General features: G+C 38.7%; 1 protein-coding gene across 1 annotated transcript in view; it reads right to left on the reverse strand.

Moving 5' to 3' along the window:
* LOC149217702 (alpha-mannosidase-like) overlaps nt 1-17,360 on the reverse strand; it is a 551,513-nt gene extending 534,153 nt beyond the window's left edge. Inside the window, exons 1-8 of the mRNA XM_089393048.1 lie at nt 16,865-17,360; nt 16,667-16,750; nt 13,900-13,988; nt 13,630-13,804; nt 12,713-12,832; nt 12,518-12,601; nt 12,358-12,429; nt 12,017-12,130 (exon numbers count right to left, since the gene is read on the reverse strand). Of these exons, the coding sequence (XP_089249174.1) occupies nt 12,017-12,130; nt 12,358-12,429; nt 12,518-12,601; nt 12,713-12,832; nt 13,630-13,804; nt 13,900-13,988; nt 16,667-16,750; nt 16,865-17,077 (951 nt within the window). The 5' untranslated portion in view covers nt 17,078-17,360. The remainder of the gene's footprint in view (nt 1-12,016; nt 12,131-12,357; nt 12,430-12,517; nt 12,602-12,712; nt 12,833-13,629; nt 13,805-13,899; nt 13,989-16,666; nt 16,751-16,864) is intronic.
* Nucleotides 17,361-17,623: the final 263 nt, after the last annotated feature.

Here is a 17,623-nt window from a genome sequence, read left to right on the forward strand (position 1 = left end):
ATCCCTTTTGTTTTTTCTTTTACTTTTAAAATACCATGGGTTGTTTCTAAAACCACGAGCTTCTCCACGTAAAAAGTTTTAAATATCACTTGGTATGAGATTTTGTATCCCTTTTGTTTTTTCTTTTACTTTTAAAATACTATGGGCAATCACCATGGGTTGTTTCTAAAACCACGGGCTTCTACCAGGTGATTTTGATTTTTTTTTTGGTTAATTTTTTTTTTATGGCCAAAGGTCAACTAGTGAATTGGAGACCCTCCAACTAGCAAATTTTCTTTTAATTTTAATTTTAATGGCCAAAGGCCTAGAAAAACGGAGAAAAGGAGAAACTCCCAAATTCTGAGCAAAATGCTTCAATTGTACGGCAACACGGTTGACGAATTCCGATAGCCAAGGACCTGGATCGGAGAACGAGCTCTGTGCACCGGTTAAGCAACCTAGAGGACCAAACTGCTTTGATACCAAATGAAGCGAACAAAGTTCCTTCTACAAATTAATTACTCCAAAAGACTTGGAATATCAAGATATCCATGAGGATACAAATAGTATTTATTAAATATGAATAAGAATGAATGATTTACAAATGAGAACGAGAGGTTTGCTTATATACCAAGCAAGTATCTCTTCATGAAGAGTCATATCTCATTTAGACATGCCTCTTCAACCTAATTACTAGTTAACTAATCATTATTACAATTTATCTTTATTATTTATATATATTTTATTCGTTACAGAGAGTGGTTCCAGTCTCATTGGATTTCATATGGAGAAAGTAGAATTTTAGATTTCATTCAAAATCCAGCAGACTTATCAATTTTTCAGGATTTCGGGATTGGAGGATTGCAATGTTTCCATTGAATTTTGTCATGTATTAGGGTATGGAACTCGTATTTAATCAAGAGCACCAATCCCTCTATCACTATGCACCTTAATGTTGGTGACATTGGTTGTCAAACTCATCTATCATGACACTCCTAAAAATGTACGCATCACTCAAACAAAATCTTGACCTGACATGCTATGCTTTTTCTATCTTATGTTAATGCTTAGAGGGTGATATTAATGACAAAGATCCCTATTCAGATACAAAGGTAATGACAAAGATACCTCTGGATATTAATGCTTAGAGGGTGATATTAATGACAAAGATCCTAATTTTCCAACAAGACTAAAAAATTAGACATTTCTCGTGGTGGCAAGAGACCCAAGCATAAGAAATAGATAATAGATTTACTTCTCTTTTCTAGTTTCTAGAAGCTTTTATAACTATTGACTCTTTCATATTTATTATGATATTTTTTTAAACAATATATGACAATTTAAGTTTGAATTTGGCAATTATAACTCATTAGTAATAAATTATGAATATGATGCTTCATGAAAGTTGAAAGTTGTTTCATTTCATTTCATTTTATAACATTTCATTTCATGTTAGATATTATTTGTTGTAATGGTTACACTTAGCTTACAAGTACAGCTTTGGTGATCAATGATGATAAATGTTATATATTGAATTTTGAAAGCTTGAAACTTTAAGATTGATGAATCATGAGACTCAATATGTTGTATGTTACTATGTTACTAACTTGTGGACATGGTTGATGAAGATTATAACTTCTAGATGATTGTTGTTATATGGTTCAATCTATGTTTTTTTTATGTTTTTTATATCTAATTCATTATTCTACATGTTTTTGTTGACATATATGTATCAAAATATAAAAAATATAAAAATATATATATATTGTATAAAAAAAGCTCCGGGATTCGCTCCCAAACCGGGAGCTTCTAAAAATGTCGCTCCCGCTCCTCGCTTTCGCTCCCGCTCCCAAGTAACACTGCTAAAACACAAAGACAAATAGAGAGGAAGAGATCCCAAGTGTGTTGAAATGACTTGAAGGCCACCTCTATATATAATAAAACGTTGAGCACAAGTGGGGTTTATTTGGTTGTTGGCCCACCTTGACGAATTGTCCCATAACACAAATAAATTCATATCTCCATAAATACTTATCGGAATCGGATGATCTTTAGATCAATCCTACACCTCTCGATGAGAGGGATCCAAGAAAAATATCAGCTTCCATTAATAATATTACCACATGGAGTTTGGCCGTAGTTTCCAATTTTAACACTCCCTCTCAACTAGGGAGAACTCCATCCACTAATCCATATGTTTGACTGTACTATCTCTGCCATCAGTGCCCTCTGTTGAGCTCTGCTCTGCTGAACCATGAAGAAGAAGAATTGATCGAGAATGTCTCATACCATTCTCTACTGACCCGAAGTCAATTTCATCTGAAGAGAGTGTGTCACATCACTCTTACTGGCCCGAAGTCAGTTTTATTGATCCTAGATCAATATCACAAGAGAGTGACTCAAACCACTCATACTGATCCCATATCGATGGAGGTCATCCTGGCATAGGGAGTACACTAGATACATCGATGCGTCCATCGATAATACTACTATGGTCCCTAATCCCATTTCCCTACTCATTGATCAGATGAGAGGTACTTCCCATGAGTCCCAGACTACATGGGTAGGATGCCTTGACAGGAAAACTGTAAAAATTTCTGTTTTTCCACCCCGGTTTTCAGTTTCACCTTATTTCTCCCATGTAGTTAAATGCCCATTCCCATAACCATACATTTAACAAGCTGAAAAAATAAATATTGCTGAAAACACAAATTCTGGAAATTTTACAGAATGCTGGAAATTGCAGAAATAAAAATCAGCAATCATAAATAGCCATTAAAACACATTTAAACACTGAGATTTTTGGTCAACTTGACCCTGGAAAAACCCCCTACAACTCTTGGGGAAAACCAGTTTGAGAGCTCTTCTTTATTTCTGGAAAATGCATTTTTACAGAGAGAAAATTTTCAGCAAAAAAATCAGCAAAACAGAATTTTTCCAGCAAGCAAACTTATCTGTTTTCAGCCAACAGACAATCTGAAAATGTGCTGTACGAGCTGTACGGACCGTACGGATGTACGGACTGTACTGACGTACATATGTACGGACCGTACGGACTGTACGGACGGCCGTACGGACTTGTACGGACAGACCTCGAAAATTGTGCAGAAAATCGCCTCCTCGATATTCGTGCTGAAAATCAAATTTTCACTGTTTGCTCACAAAAATCTGCCTTTTTTTGCTTGTTCTTTATGCTATTCGGATTTGCTGAAGTGCTGCCTTGGTATGTGTGCCAAACTGCTGCCTCTTTCTCCTCCTTGTCCAGAAATCTCCCTTGCTCTCTTGCTCTCCTTCTCCCAATCTGCTCATGAAAGAATGAATGATCTTTTTCTCCTTTTCCTCCCTTAACCCAACCCTAAATGACTTTTGGGTGATCCCTAAATCCAATGGCTGAGATTAAATGCTCATTTAAATCTCACTTTCTATTTTTTTAATTCACCCCACTTTAATAAAGACCCACTTAGTCATTTATTTCCAAAGTCACTTTTCCTTTCTAATTTTTCATTGACTTTATAAAAGTCACTTTAAAATTAGACTTAGTAACTTTATCACTTAAAGTCACTTTTAAATTAGATTTAACTTTATAAAAATTATAAAGTTACTTTAGGAGAAAAATTAAATTCTTTTGGACACTTTTCCCTAGGCCAAAGATCAAAGCCTTAGGGAACCACCTGTCCTCCGGTACCAAATTTCAACAAGAACTAATCATCCTGTCCACAGGAAAATGAATCATCCTGCCCCAAAGTCGCCACGAGAGAACTAATCATCCCGGCCCACAGGAGAACTAATCATCCTATTTCACAGTTTCCACGGGAGAACTAATCATCCCGACCACAGGAGAACTAATCATCCTGTTCCACAATTGCCACGGGAGAACTAATCGTCCTGTTCCACAGTCGCCACGAGGTATCACAGGGGAAGGTTGAATCTGTCATCCTGTACATAGCGCACCACCATGGGAGGGTGAGTCGCCCTGTGGTCGTATGTTGCTCCAGTAAGTACCCCAAGCCCCCTAGAGCTCAATGCATGCAACATGCAGGACCCTTATAAGAAGGTCTCTCAACGACTCCAAGTCGTTTGGGAAAGTCACAGATTTGACCTTTCCCCGGGGCCTTGACAAAATGTCTACGACCTATACATCAATCTAAATGCGATTTAGTCTCCTCGTTCATCGACTTACCATATCCTAGATAAGGCAGTATATGATGTCTATCTGCTGGAGCAATCATCGAATACGAGATTCCTCAATAATCGAATCCCCCCTCTGGTTGTCACAAAGAATCACAGTGGTATTCTTCATGTGTACAAATAGCTCACTTAAGAGCTTCTGCAACCATACAAGCTTCACACGAGATCATATTCGTAGCTATGTATTCAGTCTTGGAGGTGCTTATAGCAACCAACTTTTGCTTCCTACTCATCCATGATATCAAAGCAGAAACCAAAGAGAACCAGCACTGAGAAGTGCTCTAGTGATCCTCCACACTGCCTGCCCAGTCAGCATTCGAATAATCATGTAGTTTCATATTTTCGGTAATGTATCTCAATCCATGAGAGATTGTGCCCCGAAGATATCTCAGAAGATTCTTGGCACCAATCTGTGAGGCTCAACCAAATATGAGCTCACCATGTTAACTGCAAAACATATGTCCGGACGGAAGTTCACCAGGAACATCAACGCGAATGAGTTTATGAAACTTAGAGGCATTTCCCAAATCTAGTCCGACATCACTACCATATAGCTTCTAAAAGTTAAGATCCTCAAGGTAGTCACAGGCTTGCAATTTATCATTCCACATCCGGAATCCAACTCCCTCTACTTCTGCAAATGAGAGGGTCTACACCTGTCAGAAATAGGTCGTTCTCATAAGGTGCTAGTATGAGAGGTCTATCATCCACAACCTTCGGGTAATGGTTTGGATCGGTTTTTCATCAGACAGCTATCAATCCTCTCATACTACGCCCAGGGTGTTTTGCTTCAAGCCATAGAGGGATTTCTTCCACCTATATACATGAGATTCCCGATCATGAATCTCAAACTCCTGGGGTTGTTCCAAACCTGTGGATCTGCTGCATGAGGGGAATGGTCCCCTTATAAGATTTTCCTTCAATACATCTCAGACATGTACCTTTATGCTCTTCTTGAATTCAAGCATCACTATCACCATCTGACTCACATCGGGTAGGACCCCATAGGTCGACCTCCGGTGTTATAGATGCGACATGTCAATTGTCATGATCCCCAATGGACCATCCTGCAACTTGATACAAATTGCCAACCCTGAACCCATAAGAAAAATAATCTTTGAAAATTCTATTTTTTAACACGTACCTTCCCATCGATGAATGCCACCTTAAAACCTTTGACTTCCATTTCCGAGATGGACACCAGGTTCTTCTTGCGATTAGGTACATAAAAGAGATTCTTGTAAATGAATAGAGTTACCCTCATTCAATTGAGGGGTAACATTCCCTACACCCTTTCTAGGATAGGTGGCATCGACTCCAAGTATAATCCCACAGTTGTTTTCGTCTCTACCAAATTCGAGAGAGCACCCTTCTATCCAATGAGGTGCCTTGAAGCACTACGATCAATAAGCCAGATTCCCAAAGAATCTGAAGGAGAGGGCCAATACAAGATAATGCTTCTTTATCTTATCAGAAACAACATTTGATTCTTCATACCTGGGGTTCCTTGCTTTCTCTAAATTTCCTTGATGACCTGCATTACCTGTCATTCCTCTAATCATTGAAGAGGTCCCTGGAATGATTGTTATCGTCATCAAGTGATGTGTCCCTACCTCAGACACTCCTTCGCATAATGGCCGAACTTATTACAACCAAGGCATCTTCCTTTCCTTCCACCCTTAGATCTGGACTTCCCATTGAAGTGATCTTTAGGTAGGCCATCAGAAACTTCTGCTGCACCATTCTCATAATATTCTCTGCTTCGACTTCACCCTAGGTGAATTTGAAGAGGGATGAGAAATCCATTGATCCTTTTTTCCTTTCCCAATTGTCTTCAGTGATTGCTCTTTCACTCTTGCTTGGGCATTGCCTTCACCTTAGCTCTGATACCATGTTAATTTTAAGTATGTTCTATGCTTAGAGCAATTTATTTCAATTTTCACAGTTAGCTCAATATCTTTTCCAGATTAGCAATCACATCAGTGTCAAAGTAAACTGCAGATAAAACATAAACATAAATCGCAGAAGACAAGCCAAGACAAGAGGACACAAGATGTGGCGCTAGCCAGGGACAAACCCCAATGTGGGGAAACCCTTGATCAATTCTTCTTATATGTTCTTCAATAGTTCAGCAGAGAGAGAGAGAGATAGTACGTTTACAACAGAAGTCAACACTTTGAATTATCTAGATAAGAGCATAGATCATCTCTAAGAAGATGATACATGAGATTAGTTGAAGACATACTGCTTCAATTGATTCTCCAAGGTGACTCCTTCACCTATCATTGTGCTACATTTCGTCATCATGCTACACCTCACCGCGCTGCACCATGTTTCACCCATCATCACTATGTTGCATCTCATCACACTTCATTAATTATGACTGTACCTATCACTGTATTGCATCATGTGTCATTGTTGCACCATGTTGCCATACTGACCTATGTGTTGGTTGCACCTTGCTTGCTTGTTGTCCCTTGCTTTCTTGTTGTCCTTAGCATGCATGTTGTCCTTAGCATGCTAGCTATCCCTTGCATGCTAGCTGTAACATTACATGCTTGGTGTATTTGCTGCTAAGTATCATACAACTATCCCAATGTTAGTTAGTTGTCCCTTGCATGCTGCTCTCCTTCGGAGACAGATGCTCTAGTTGTTCCGACAGTTCCCGGAAGTTTCGGTTGTTCCCGATAGTTCCGGTAGTTCCAGCAATTTCAACTGTTCCCGACAGTTCCGGATTCTACCCTCTGCGTCAGCTTTCCCGGCTATTCCGGCTATTCCCGGCAATTCCGGCTTCTGCCCTCTAGATCAGTGCAACGTTATCCCTTAGGATCTCTCCTCCTACTAAAACCCAAAAACAAGTAGAGAGGAAGAGATCCCAAGTGTGTTGAAATGACTTGAAGGCCACCTCTATTTATACTAAAACGTTGAGCACGAATTGTTCCATAACACAAATAAATTCATATCTCCATGAATACTTATCGGAATCGGATGATCTTTAGATCAATCTTACACCTCTCGATGAGAGGGATCCAAGAAAAATATCAACGTCCATTAATAATATGACCCACGTGGAGTTTGGTCCTAGTTGCCAATTTTAACATGAAAATATTGGAAAGATTTGGGATGATGGACTACAAGCTTGTGACTACTCCGATGGAACTTAACTTTAATAAGTTATGTGGTAGTGCTACTGGACCTGAATTGGAAAATTCTTCTGAGTATTGTCAACTCATAGGAGCGCTGATGTTCTTAGTGATCTCCCGTCCGGACATATGTTTTGCAGTTAACACATTGAGCCAATATATGGTTGAGCCTCATCATATACATTGGATTAGTGCCAAGAATCTTCTGAGATATCTTCGGGGCACAATCACTCATGGACTGAGATACACTGCCGAAGATGTGAGGCTGCATGGTTATTCTGATGTTGATTGGGCTGGCAGTGTGGTGGATTGCAAGAGCACTTTTGGATGTTGTTTTTCTTTGGATTCTGCTTCGATATCCTGGATGAGCAAGAAGCAGAAATTGGTTGCCTTGTAAACCACTGAGGTCGAATACATAGCTGCTAGTATGGCCTCCTGTGAAGCTGTCTAGTTGAGGAAGCTCTTCAGTGAGCTGTTTGGACATGTGCTGGATACCACCGTGATCCTCTGTGACAATCAAAGTGGGATCTAATTATCAGAGAAGCCCGTGTTTCATGATCGTTCCAAGCATATAGATATAAGGTACCACTTTATCCGGGATATGGTACAATGAGGAGCAATAAGGCTCCATCACATTGGGATCGATGAGAAAGTCGTCAATATTCTAACAAAGCCCCTAGGGAAGGTCAAGTTCTTGGCCTTTCGAGAACGACTTGGAGTCGTGGAGAGACCTTCTTATGAGGGTCCTGTATGAGATGGACATTGAGCTCTGGGAGCTCCAGGGGGCTTGGGGTACTTCTTGGAGTGATGAGCAACCATAGGGTGAGTCGTTTAGCCTTCCCCTAGTGGTTTGCTCTGTACAGGGTGAGTGGTTCAGCCTTCCCATGTGATACCCCATGGCGACATGTAGGTAGGATGAGTGGTTCATCCTTCTCCTGCTGAGACATCCAACCCATGCAATCTAGGACTCATGGGAAGTACCTTTGATCTGGCTAATGAGTAGGGAAATGAGGATAGGGACCATTTTACTACCGATGGTTGCATCATGTACTACCATACTCCCTATGTTAGAATGACTGATATTGATCTGGGATTAATTGGAACTGACTTCGAGTCAATAAGAGTGGTATGAGACACTCTCTTTTGATTGGAATTGACTTCAGGTGAGTAAGAGTGGTATGACACACTCTCCTTTGATTGGGATTCACTTCAGGTCAGTAGAGAATTGTATGATACATTCTCAATCACTTCTTCTTCTTCATAGTTCAGTAGAGAAGAGCAGTGCATTGATGGCAGAGATAGTATGGATTGGTAGATGGATTAGCAAATGGAGTTCTCCCTAGTTGAGAGGGAGTGTTAAAATTGGCAAGTAGGGCCAAACTCCACATGGGTCATCTTATTTATGACAGCTGATATTTTTCTTGGATTCCTCTCTCCGAGAGGTGTAGGATTGATCTAAAGATCATCTGATTCCGACATGTACAAACGAAGTTATGAATTTATTTTGATTATGGACAAATTGTCAAGGTCGGCCAGCGAACTTATGTAGGCTTAGAAGCTCAACAGTCACGTCTATTCATCCTCAACGTTTGATATAAATACATGATGCCTTAGCCTCATTTGAAAACACTCATCTTCACACTTCTCTTTCTCTCCTCATTGATTGGGTATGGATTTCTAAGCCTCTCTCTCTCTCCACACGTCAGAAATTTCAGGAGAGAAATTTCAGAAGGCCAAAATTTTAGGAGAGCGAAATCTCAAGAGACCGAATTTCTGGACAGTTTGACCAAGCGTTGACTAGCATGCGTTGACCTGCTTTGACTATGTTTTTGTGGGGGCTATCTCTGTTTGGGCAGGCTGCATTTATAGGCACAGAAATCGAGGCCAAACGTTGACTTTGACCAGCATTGACTGTAGCTAGGGTTGACCGCAGGTTGGCTGTTTGAACTTTGACCAGATTTGATTGGACTGATTTTGGGTTCTTTTGAGGGCTGATTCAGCTTGTTGTTTGGAGGCCAAAGTTGACTGAAGTTGACCAATTTATTGAGGGTCAAATCTACCCTGTTGACCGACATTGACTTTTCTGGGTAGGGCTCTTTTGCTGCTATCATAAATTATCAGATTTATAAATTGTACTATCCCTCTCTCTGCTGAACTATTGAAGAATATAAGAAGAATTGATCAAGTGTTTCCCCACATTGGTGTTTGTCCTTGGCTGGTGCCACATCTTGTGTCCTCTTGTCTTGGCTTTTCTTTTACTATTTATGTTTATGTTCTATCTGCATTTTACTATCATGTTGATGTGATTGCTAATCTGGATATTGATATTCGGCTAATAAAGAAATTGAAGTAAAATTGCTCTAAAGCATAGAACATACCATTGTTGCCTAAAATTAACACGAAGGGTCCAATTTCCTTGGCATGATTGTAACTTTGTTGAATCTTGAGTTTTAATGTAAGATTGAAGATTGAAGTTTGAAGTTTGAACCTAGGGCACAAGAAGAATGACAACTTAAACAAATGAAATTAAAACTACATACAACATTTTGAATTTTTTACCAAAACAAAAACACTTAACTCAATGCAACAATAATGGCAAAAAAATACATATTCAAACCCAAGCAAAAATGATGGAAAAAAATTAGGGCACAAGAAGAAATTGAACAAATAAAACTAACAATCGAGATTTTGCATTTTTGAACAAAAAAACCCTCCACTGAATGCAACAAAACTGACAAAAAAACACACTAAAATCCAAACAAAAATCATGGAAAATAAATGGGTGTTAGAAACCCAAGGAAAAACAAGAAAAAAACAAAAAATGGCCAAATTTGATGTCCATACTTAAATACCATGTTTCGCTGAAGAAACTTGGTCCAAACTTGAATTTTTTTTGCTTGGGATGTTAAAGTCCTTCACTTTTCTCCTCTCTTGCCCTTGTAAATGAATTCTCCTCCTTAGCTCTCACTCTTACCCTCTGTCTGCAAAATGAACCAAAAAAAGCCAAAAATTTGCTTTAAAAACTCGTTGTTGCTGCACCTGGCGATTATGACTGCTTGACTCGTGATTTTTCCATGATTTTTTCATCTCAAAAAAATCGTTGATATTATCGGCCAATAAAATAATTCACTTGAAAAAAGCGTGATTTTTTGAAAAAATCGCGATAACATCGCAATGTTCGCAGCACTGCTTTGTACTTCATCCTTTGTCTTTTTGGGTGACTTCGTACAAATTGATCACTCATCTACTTTATTATATTTTATCAGAGACTTTGTCAAACATAATTATTCTCTTGCAATTTTGCAAGCCTATATATATAATACAAATAACTATACAAGTTGTTTACAATTCCAACAATCTCTTGTCTTGTGCTTGCATAATTGTCTCCTTGTTTGGTCTCCTTGCATTGTTGTAACTGAGATCATATCACCTACAATGTTTTAAACTTGCTCTCATTGTGTGATGTTACTTTTTCTGGTGTTCCTTATGGATGAACTTTCAGGGTTGGAGGTAGACAGGTCACAGGGGCAGGTTTACTTCATCAACGGGCCCAGGGGCTTTTGGAGATGTTTCATAGGGTTTTGAGGAGTTTCTATGAGGTTTGATGGCATTCGCTTGGTATATTCCATCATCCACACAGTTTGCCTTTCGTTCCGATGCTTTCTGATAACTTTCAAAAAATAAAGTTATTAATGGGCCTTACTCAATTAATTACACTTAAGGTGGCATTACGGGAGGAATACTTGATAGAACACCTTACTGTAATAGCTCGTTGGAACCAGAACGAGAAGATCTACAAGATGGGATGGTTAGAAGTGAGTTTCAGTGGCCTAAGAAGGCATGGTGGCCAAATTACCATTTTCCCACATTAAAAAGATATTTTAATTGAATTGAAAGGAGGGAAATGTGCTCAATGGTTAAAATAATAATAAAATAGGAGGTTCTAGATGGGTCTATTAAATCTATAAAAGAGGAGGAGGAGGTCATTGGGGGACAACTTGGATTTGATATTTCTTTTTATATGAGAGGTTGAGAACCCGATTCTCTGCTTCATTGATAGCCTCAGGAGGGAAACCCTCGGGTGATTCAGTGAAGTTGGGCGAGTACCCATCTCCCTTTCGTGAATTTATCCAGAATTCATAAAAAAGATCAACAGTGACATTTCAGTTCAATTTTGGAGGGCCAGCATAACATTGGAGCAGATTCTTGAGATTTCTGCAAAATTTGCCAAATATCCCGCTTGGGATATTATACATTGCCTAACTAGCAATGACCACACTTAAAAGCCTCCAAAAATGAAGTTTTGGCTAAGGATTATTGGCTTGCATTAACTTGTATTGTCTATTGGTGTGTTCATTAATGTAGATAGCAGAGATGGAGCCCTTAACAGTTAACCAGTGTGTTGTACGCAAAGAATATAACTTGGCTATTGCTTCATTGAGATGTTGCCATGTCATAAATTTTTGGTCGAACTTTCATCATTTTTGTTGAACTATGTCTTAGCAACCTTGAAATTTATTCCCTACAGCTAAAGTTATAAATGATTTTGGAGAAATATCTTACACTCTATTAATAATTTTTATTATAAAGCAAAACTGAGGAAAGCGGATCAAAGAATTTTCAGGATGCGTACTGAATAACTACAATGTCAAAAAGAGATTTATATGATGTATGACTAAGAGCAAATGCACCTATAAAAGTGGTACCTTATTCACATAGTGGATTAACTTGTCCATTTGCTTGAACCAAGAATCTGCATATTGATATTGAAAGTCATCTCCCATTGTCCACATAATATGATTTGTACGGGTAACATTAGCCTACACACAGTGAGGCAAAGTCATTATATCCAATTAATGAAGTAAAACAAAACAAAATTATAAGAATGCATTAAAGTAGTCATTGATACTTCGATGGAATAGAAAATTGAAGTTTCGACAGCGTATTCTAGATCCAAAAAGTAAAGTGAATGAACTACATAATTGGTCAAGTTAGGCATGATTATCCTAATATCTATTGGATTGCTATCAAAAGCAACACCAATTACCTGAGTTGTTGATGCTTCGACAAAATCATTAACACGTTGCGCAACATTGTAGTCAAAAAGCAGAACATCATCCTGCAGTAAATTACACAGGAATATGACTTAAAGAAAGAGATAACTGGAATGCATATTTCATTCTGCAATTTACCCACAGAAAACTTACCTGAATTGGAGGAGAATCATCATTAATTTCAAAAGAAAAACCATCCGGAGGACTATAGTGAACAGGAAATGCGTCAGTCCATATCTGCAATAAAATGAATTAGTGATCAGAATACCATTTAATCAGCTTAGTATTCTTGACATTTCCAAGAAACCTTTAAGGGCGTACGTCACATTTACAAGACCATCTGGTTACCTGAGCAGAGGGGCCAAATGTCTTGGAACCCTGCCATACAACTTCCAAGGTCTTCTGATCTTTTCGCTTTTCTCTGTCCTGGTAGTCGATCCGTGCAAAAAAGAGAGAGTCGAACCCAAGCTACGAATAAAAGAGAAGAAAGAAATGCAGTTAATAAACACATTCGAAGTGCAAACAGTGGCAACCATAACACGGCAATTTGACCTAAGGATTTAATTCAGATGTTCATGCTTATTTGCCGGAAACCAATGGAGGCGGAGACATTGACATTTTGACTTCTAGATTATTATTGGAAAGAACCAAAGGTCCATCAGCTCTATGACATGCAACTTATTAACATGGGTGAACACTAGTCCCAAGATACAATTACTGATTTAAGCTTTAACTAACCAGGAAACTCTGTAAGCCCTTGGCTTAGCTCAATTGGCTATCGCAGCATTATGAAATATATGGTGTAAACCATCAAAATCGAGGTTCAAATCTCCTTGGATCAAACCGAAAAAAAAAAAAAAACACTATGTCACCCTACACAAACAGAGAAGTGAATCACCTAATACAGAAATATGATTGTCCTGCATTAAAAATATGCCAAAAATGCCAAAGGGTAATCTGCTGTGTGGTACCTGTTTTCCACACTCCTCTAAAATGCAAGATAACATAACGAAACTAGTCGCAACTCTAATATGTGCTAAGGTAGAAGGAAACAGAAGAGTTCTTCATAAAGGGTGTAAAAAGGGCAACTTAGAAAATAATGGCAAAATCATGATTGCGATTTACAAAGAATTATCATAATTCTAAAGAATATATGAGGAGCAATGGCAAAAGACAATGAGAGCACCTCAAACCCAACAACATATCTGCATTCTATTTATTGCAATATCAAAAGCATAAGGCAATTCCAATATCATAAAACAGACCTCTGCACCTAGCAAATAAGCTTGAACTGCGGAATGCCCAAAAGGATCAATCTGCCATCCAACACGTGGGGTTTTATTAAATTGCTGCTTGATAAAACGGTGTCCGAGTGTTGTCTGATCGATCATGTCTATATAATGTGTTGTTGCTTCATCATGCATACACCAGCCACCATTTCTGGAATTTGAAATACAAAACTGAATCAGCACAGCCACTAAGTGATATGAATCGTTTTAAAAGAAGATGGTTGTTTCCAAAGGACAGAAGAATACATGAATTCCAGCTGGCCTGAATCAACTAGTTTCTTGACTTGTCCCTGCTTATCCTCACTTTGCTCCATCCACCACCTGTGAAAAAATGCCTGCAACCACCACACCCAACGATTTGACACCCATGTATCACAGGCTAATCCTACTATTTAGTGAAGAATTTTAGCAATAGGCGGGTATCAGGTATAGTAAAACTAATTCTCGTAACAATACGAGCTTTGCTTGTAGCTAAGAAGCCCCATTTGACAACCAGAAGTCATTACTTCAACCTAGATGGAATGTCGTAAACCCCAAGGATAATAGTGGGTCTATCCATGTGCGGAAAATAAGAGCTGCAGTAATCAGCTAGTATTTTTGGGAAGGTTTTGGCATTGTCTACTTAGGCAACAATTTTGCTTAATTTCATTACTTCAACCTAGATGGAATGTCGTAAACCCCAAGGATAATAGTGGGTCTATCCATGTGCGGAAAATAAGAGCTGCAGTAATCAGCTAGTATTTTTGGGAAGGTTTTGGCATTTTCTATTTAGGCAACAATTTTGTTTAATTTCACTTTTTTTTAAGTGGAAATGAATTCAGCACTATCAAAAACTCCTCTGCACCCAAAATCTTGAAGTTTCACAGATGTAACCATATTTCCAAAATTCTGCACCCAAAATCTTGAAGTTTCACAAATGTAACCATATTTCCAAAATTTTCCACCAAATTTTTGTCAAAATCGTGCTGAAATTTCCATTATTTTCCACGAAAAAACAGTGTATGTTTTTTTCTTGTCACATAATTGTAGGGAAGCAATGTTTTTGACTTTTTTTTGCAGGCATGTCGTTTCAAAGAGTTACACCACAACTTTATGAAAGAGCCTATCCATTATACAGACTCCCCCTACTGTATCTGCTGTTAGACACCGCACATATTGTTCACGGTTCTGCCCGCCATACTTCAAGGTTCCGCCAGTCGTACTCATGCTGACAGATTGATGTGCAACTGGTGGAGCCTTGAAGCAGCAAGATTGATGTGCAACTGGTGGAGCCTTGAAGCAGCCTTGAAGTAGGACTGGCAGAACGTAACAGCTCACATTCAGGGCGAGTGTGTATAATGGATAGGCGTTGCACAACTCTACTGGCGCACTGTTCTTGAGGATCCTTGGTGCTGCCACATATCTGTCTGGAGTGTCTGGCAGGTAATCAAGACGGTCAGTCTTCACTTCTTGCAGCGAAAGAATATGCCAGAAGTTAGAACACTTGAAAATTTACCCAAAGAAAGGGAAACTAAAATTGATCAGTTTTCAGTTTTGGGCATAGCTATTCAATGTTCAACTCATCTGGTCGCCTTGAGAAAAAATTGTCAAAAACTCATCTGACTGCCTTTCGATCAAAAGCTATATGTAGGAGCTAGATCTACAGCACATGGCCTACGGGTAGGTCAGAGGAACAGGTTAGCACGCACACTTTGAAGAAATAACACATCCCTTCCAGTAATATAAGTATCGGGTCTTAAAAAAATCATAAAAGGATGGAAGGTGTAATGCACAAGGTTTAGCTTAATAAATAGCTATGTGAAGGTCTACCACAACTTGGTAGAGGAGACCTTAACTTCTGTCATCCAATCTTTTCAATCAAAGGCAGACCAGTCCAATGAGTGCTGGGCAGCATTTATCAAGTGGGTGTCAAGAGATACATATTGACATGCTTACCAAAAAAATATAGGGACCAGATGAAACTGCAACCGCTGTCATATGATAGTCATATAGGCAATGTTTTCCTAGTTACATCAGAAAATATAACTTTTTGGGACTATGTTTTGGAGCGGCAAGAAAAACCTCTGGGACCCCAGATTGGAGTTGGAGACCTCACTGTAAACTCTACCTTGAAAAAGTGCAGTCAAACCAATTGAGCTAACTCACTGGATTCTGGAGAGTAAATACTTACCTTCATTATTTGATGGAAAATATTTCTGATAAACTTTCTGTCTCTGGACAAACATGGAGCTGTGGGCCAATTTATCCCGTTGCAGATCACATTGACAAGAATGAAAAATTCAGGATACCGAAACAAGTTGGATAAGGAGACCACAAGGTATCTAGCCATCCAACTCTTCTTTTAGGATTAGAGTACCTGGGTGGTTCATTCGTCATAAGAGTTCAGGAGCTAAAGATAGACTGTATTGCACTGACCTCACAAACAGATATTATGTAATATGCTGCAAGATGAATAACAATTAGGCATGTTTAGAAAATAGTCTTTTGGATTAATCACATTGTAAGGATTGGGTCGATGTTTCGAACCAATTAATGTGGTCTTTGAGGATGAACCACATTAGTTGGTTCGAATGTCGACCCAAATATTTTTTAAATTATGGATCACAAAAGTCTTAGATCTAAAATTAGGCATGTTATGTGGAATTGCAAACTTGCCCAAACATTTTGGGTCTGGATTGCCGCTTATTACAGGGTTGTTCTTTTGCTCCTTCGCATAGGAAAGGGATTTATTTGGGGATCGAATGAATGATTTGGCAGGTAGGAGTGGGTGAAACGTGATCAGATTGATTGGCATATTTTTTTTATGAAAACCAAGAGAAACACTTAGTCCATTCAGATTAAGAGAAATTTTAGCTTCTCATTTTTCCCTAGTTTGAATTCAAAGCGCTTCCAGTCATGTATCAATTTGAAGAGACTGGGTGCTATAAACTCAGTGATAAATCATTCCAGTATACCTATAAACACTGCATGATTGATAAAAGACGTTGAGGATTTATTTGGCAAGAAAACATACTTGTTCTACATAAACGAATTTACGGTTTGGATCTTCTTGCAATGAGTAGACCAAACTATCTAATACGTTCCTCACACAGGCTCCCTGCAGATATGATTTACAGAGTCTATGGTAAATACATTTCACTCAAATGCAAATAATAACAAACGGATTAATGCAGAATAAGGATTGACATTTGAGTAGAGGAAATAATAAGACCTGAATACTGTTATTGGAGCCTACGTAGTACTGATCGACTGTCTTAAGCCACCCCACGTCGTCGTGAGTATGGGCAACCAAATGCACATTAAGCTTGCCTTCCACAGGCCCAGCTGTTGTATTGTAGTGAATAAACACACAATTAATCCCATGTTGGGATAACAATAGTGAGCTTACTAGTAACAAAACCAGTGCCCTTAATGCAATCATCATCCTGCAGTGCACTGGTCTATTGCAGAGCTAGTAGTTGCCTGAAACAATATATATGATCCCAAATTTATATTGGGACTGACTGTAGCAAACTTGTAGTTGCCCGAAATAATGTATATCATCACAAATTTATATTGGGATTCACTGTAGCATTAATGTTTATATACGATGGGTGGTTCAAGAATGGAGAGCAGAGACGTGGCTCGTGCTCTCATACCCTGCGGCATCGCTCGCACTTTGTCTGCGTCAAAGGCTCTAGAAACCGTGGGCCAAGTGAAGGCTATGAGGTCGTAGAATCTCCATGTGAGGTTCAAAGATTGCAAAATGCGATCGGCGTTGCAAGTCATGGACGGATAGGAAGGAATTAATAAAGTAATTTACTGTGTCGAGATAGCGATGGATTAAAGTTGCCACTTTGGATGGTAGAATCTTGCGAGTTTATGGCCATATTTTCAATTGGCTTTTAGACAATCGAGTCATTTGAAACTTTATTTTTTTAATAGTAGAGTCGTGGAGTAAATGGGAATTTTATTTTTTAATAATTCTGTT

Source organism: Pinus tabuliformis, chromosome 1_1, assembly GCF_031772625.1.
Source record: "Pinus tabuliformis cultivar Carrire ecotype Pingquan chromosome 1_1, CPIR1, whole genome shotgun sequence".
NCBI lineage: Eukaryota > Viridiplantae > Streptophyta > Pinopsida > Pinales > Pinaceae > Pinus > Pinus tabuliformis.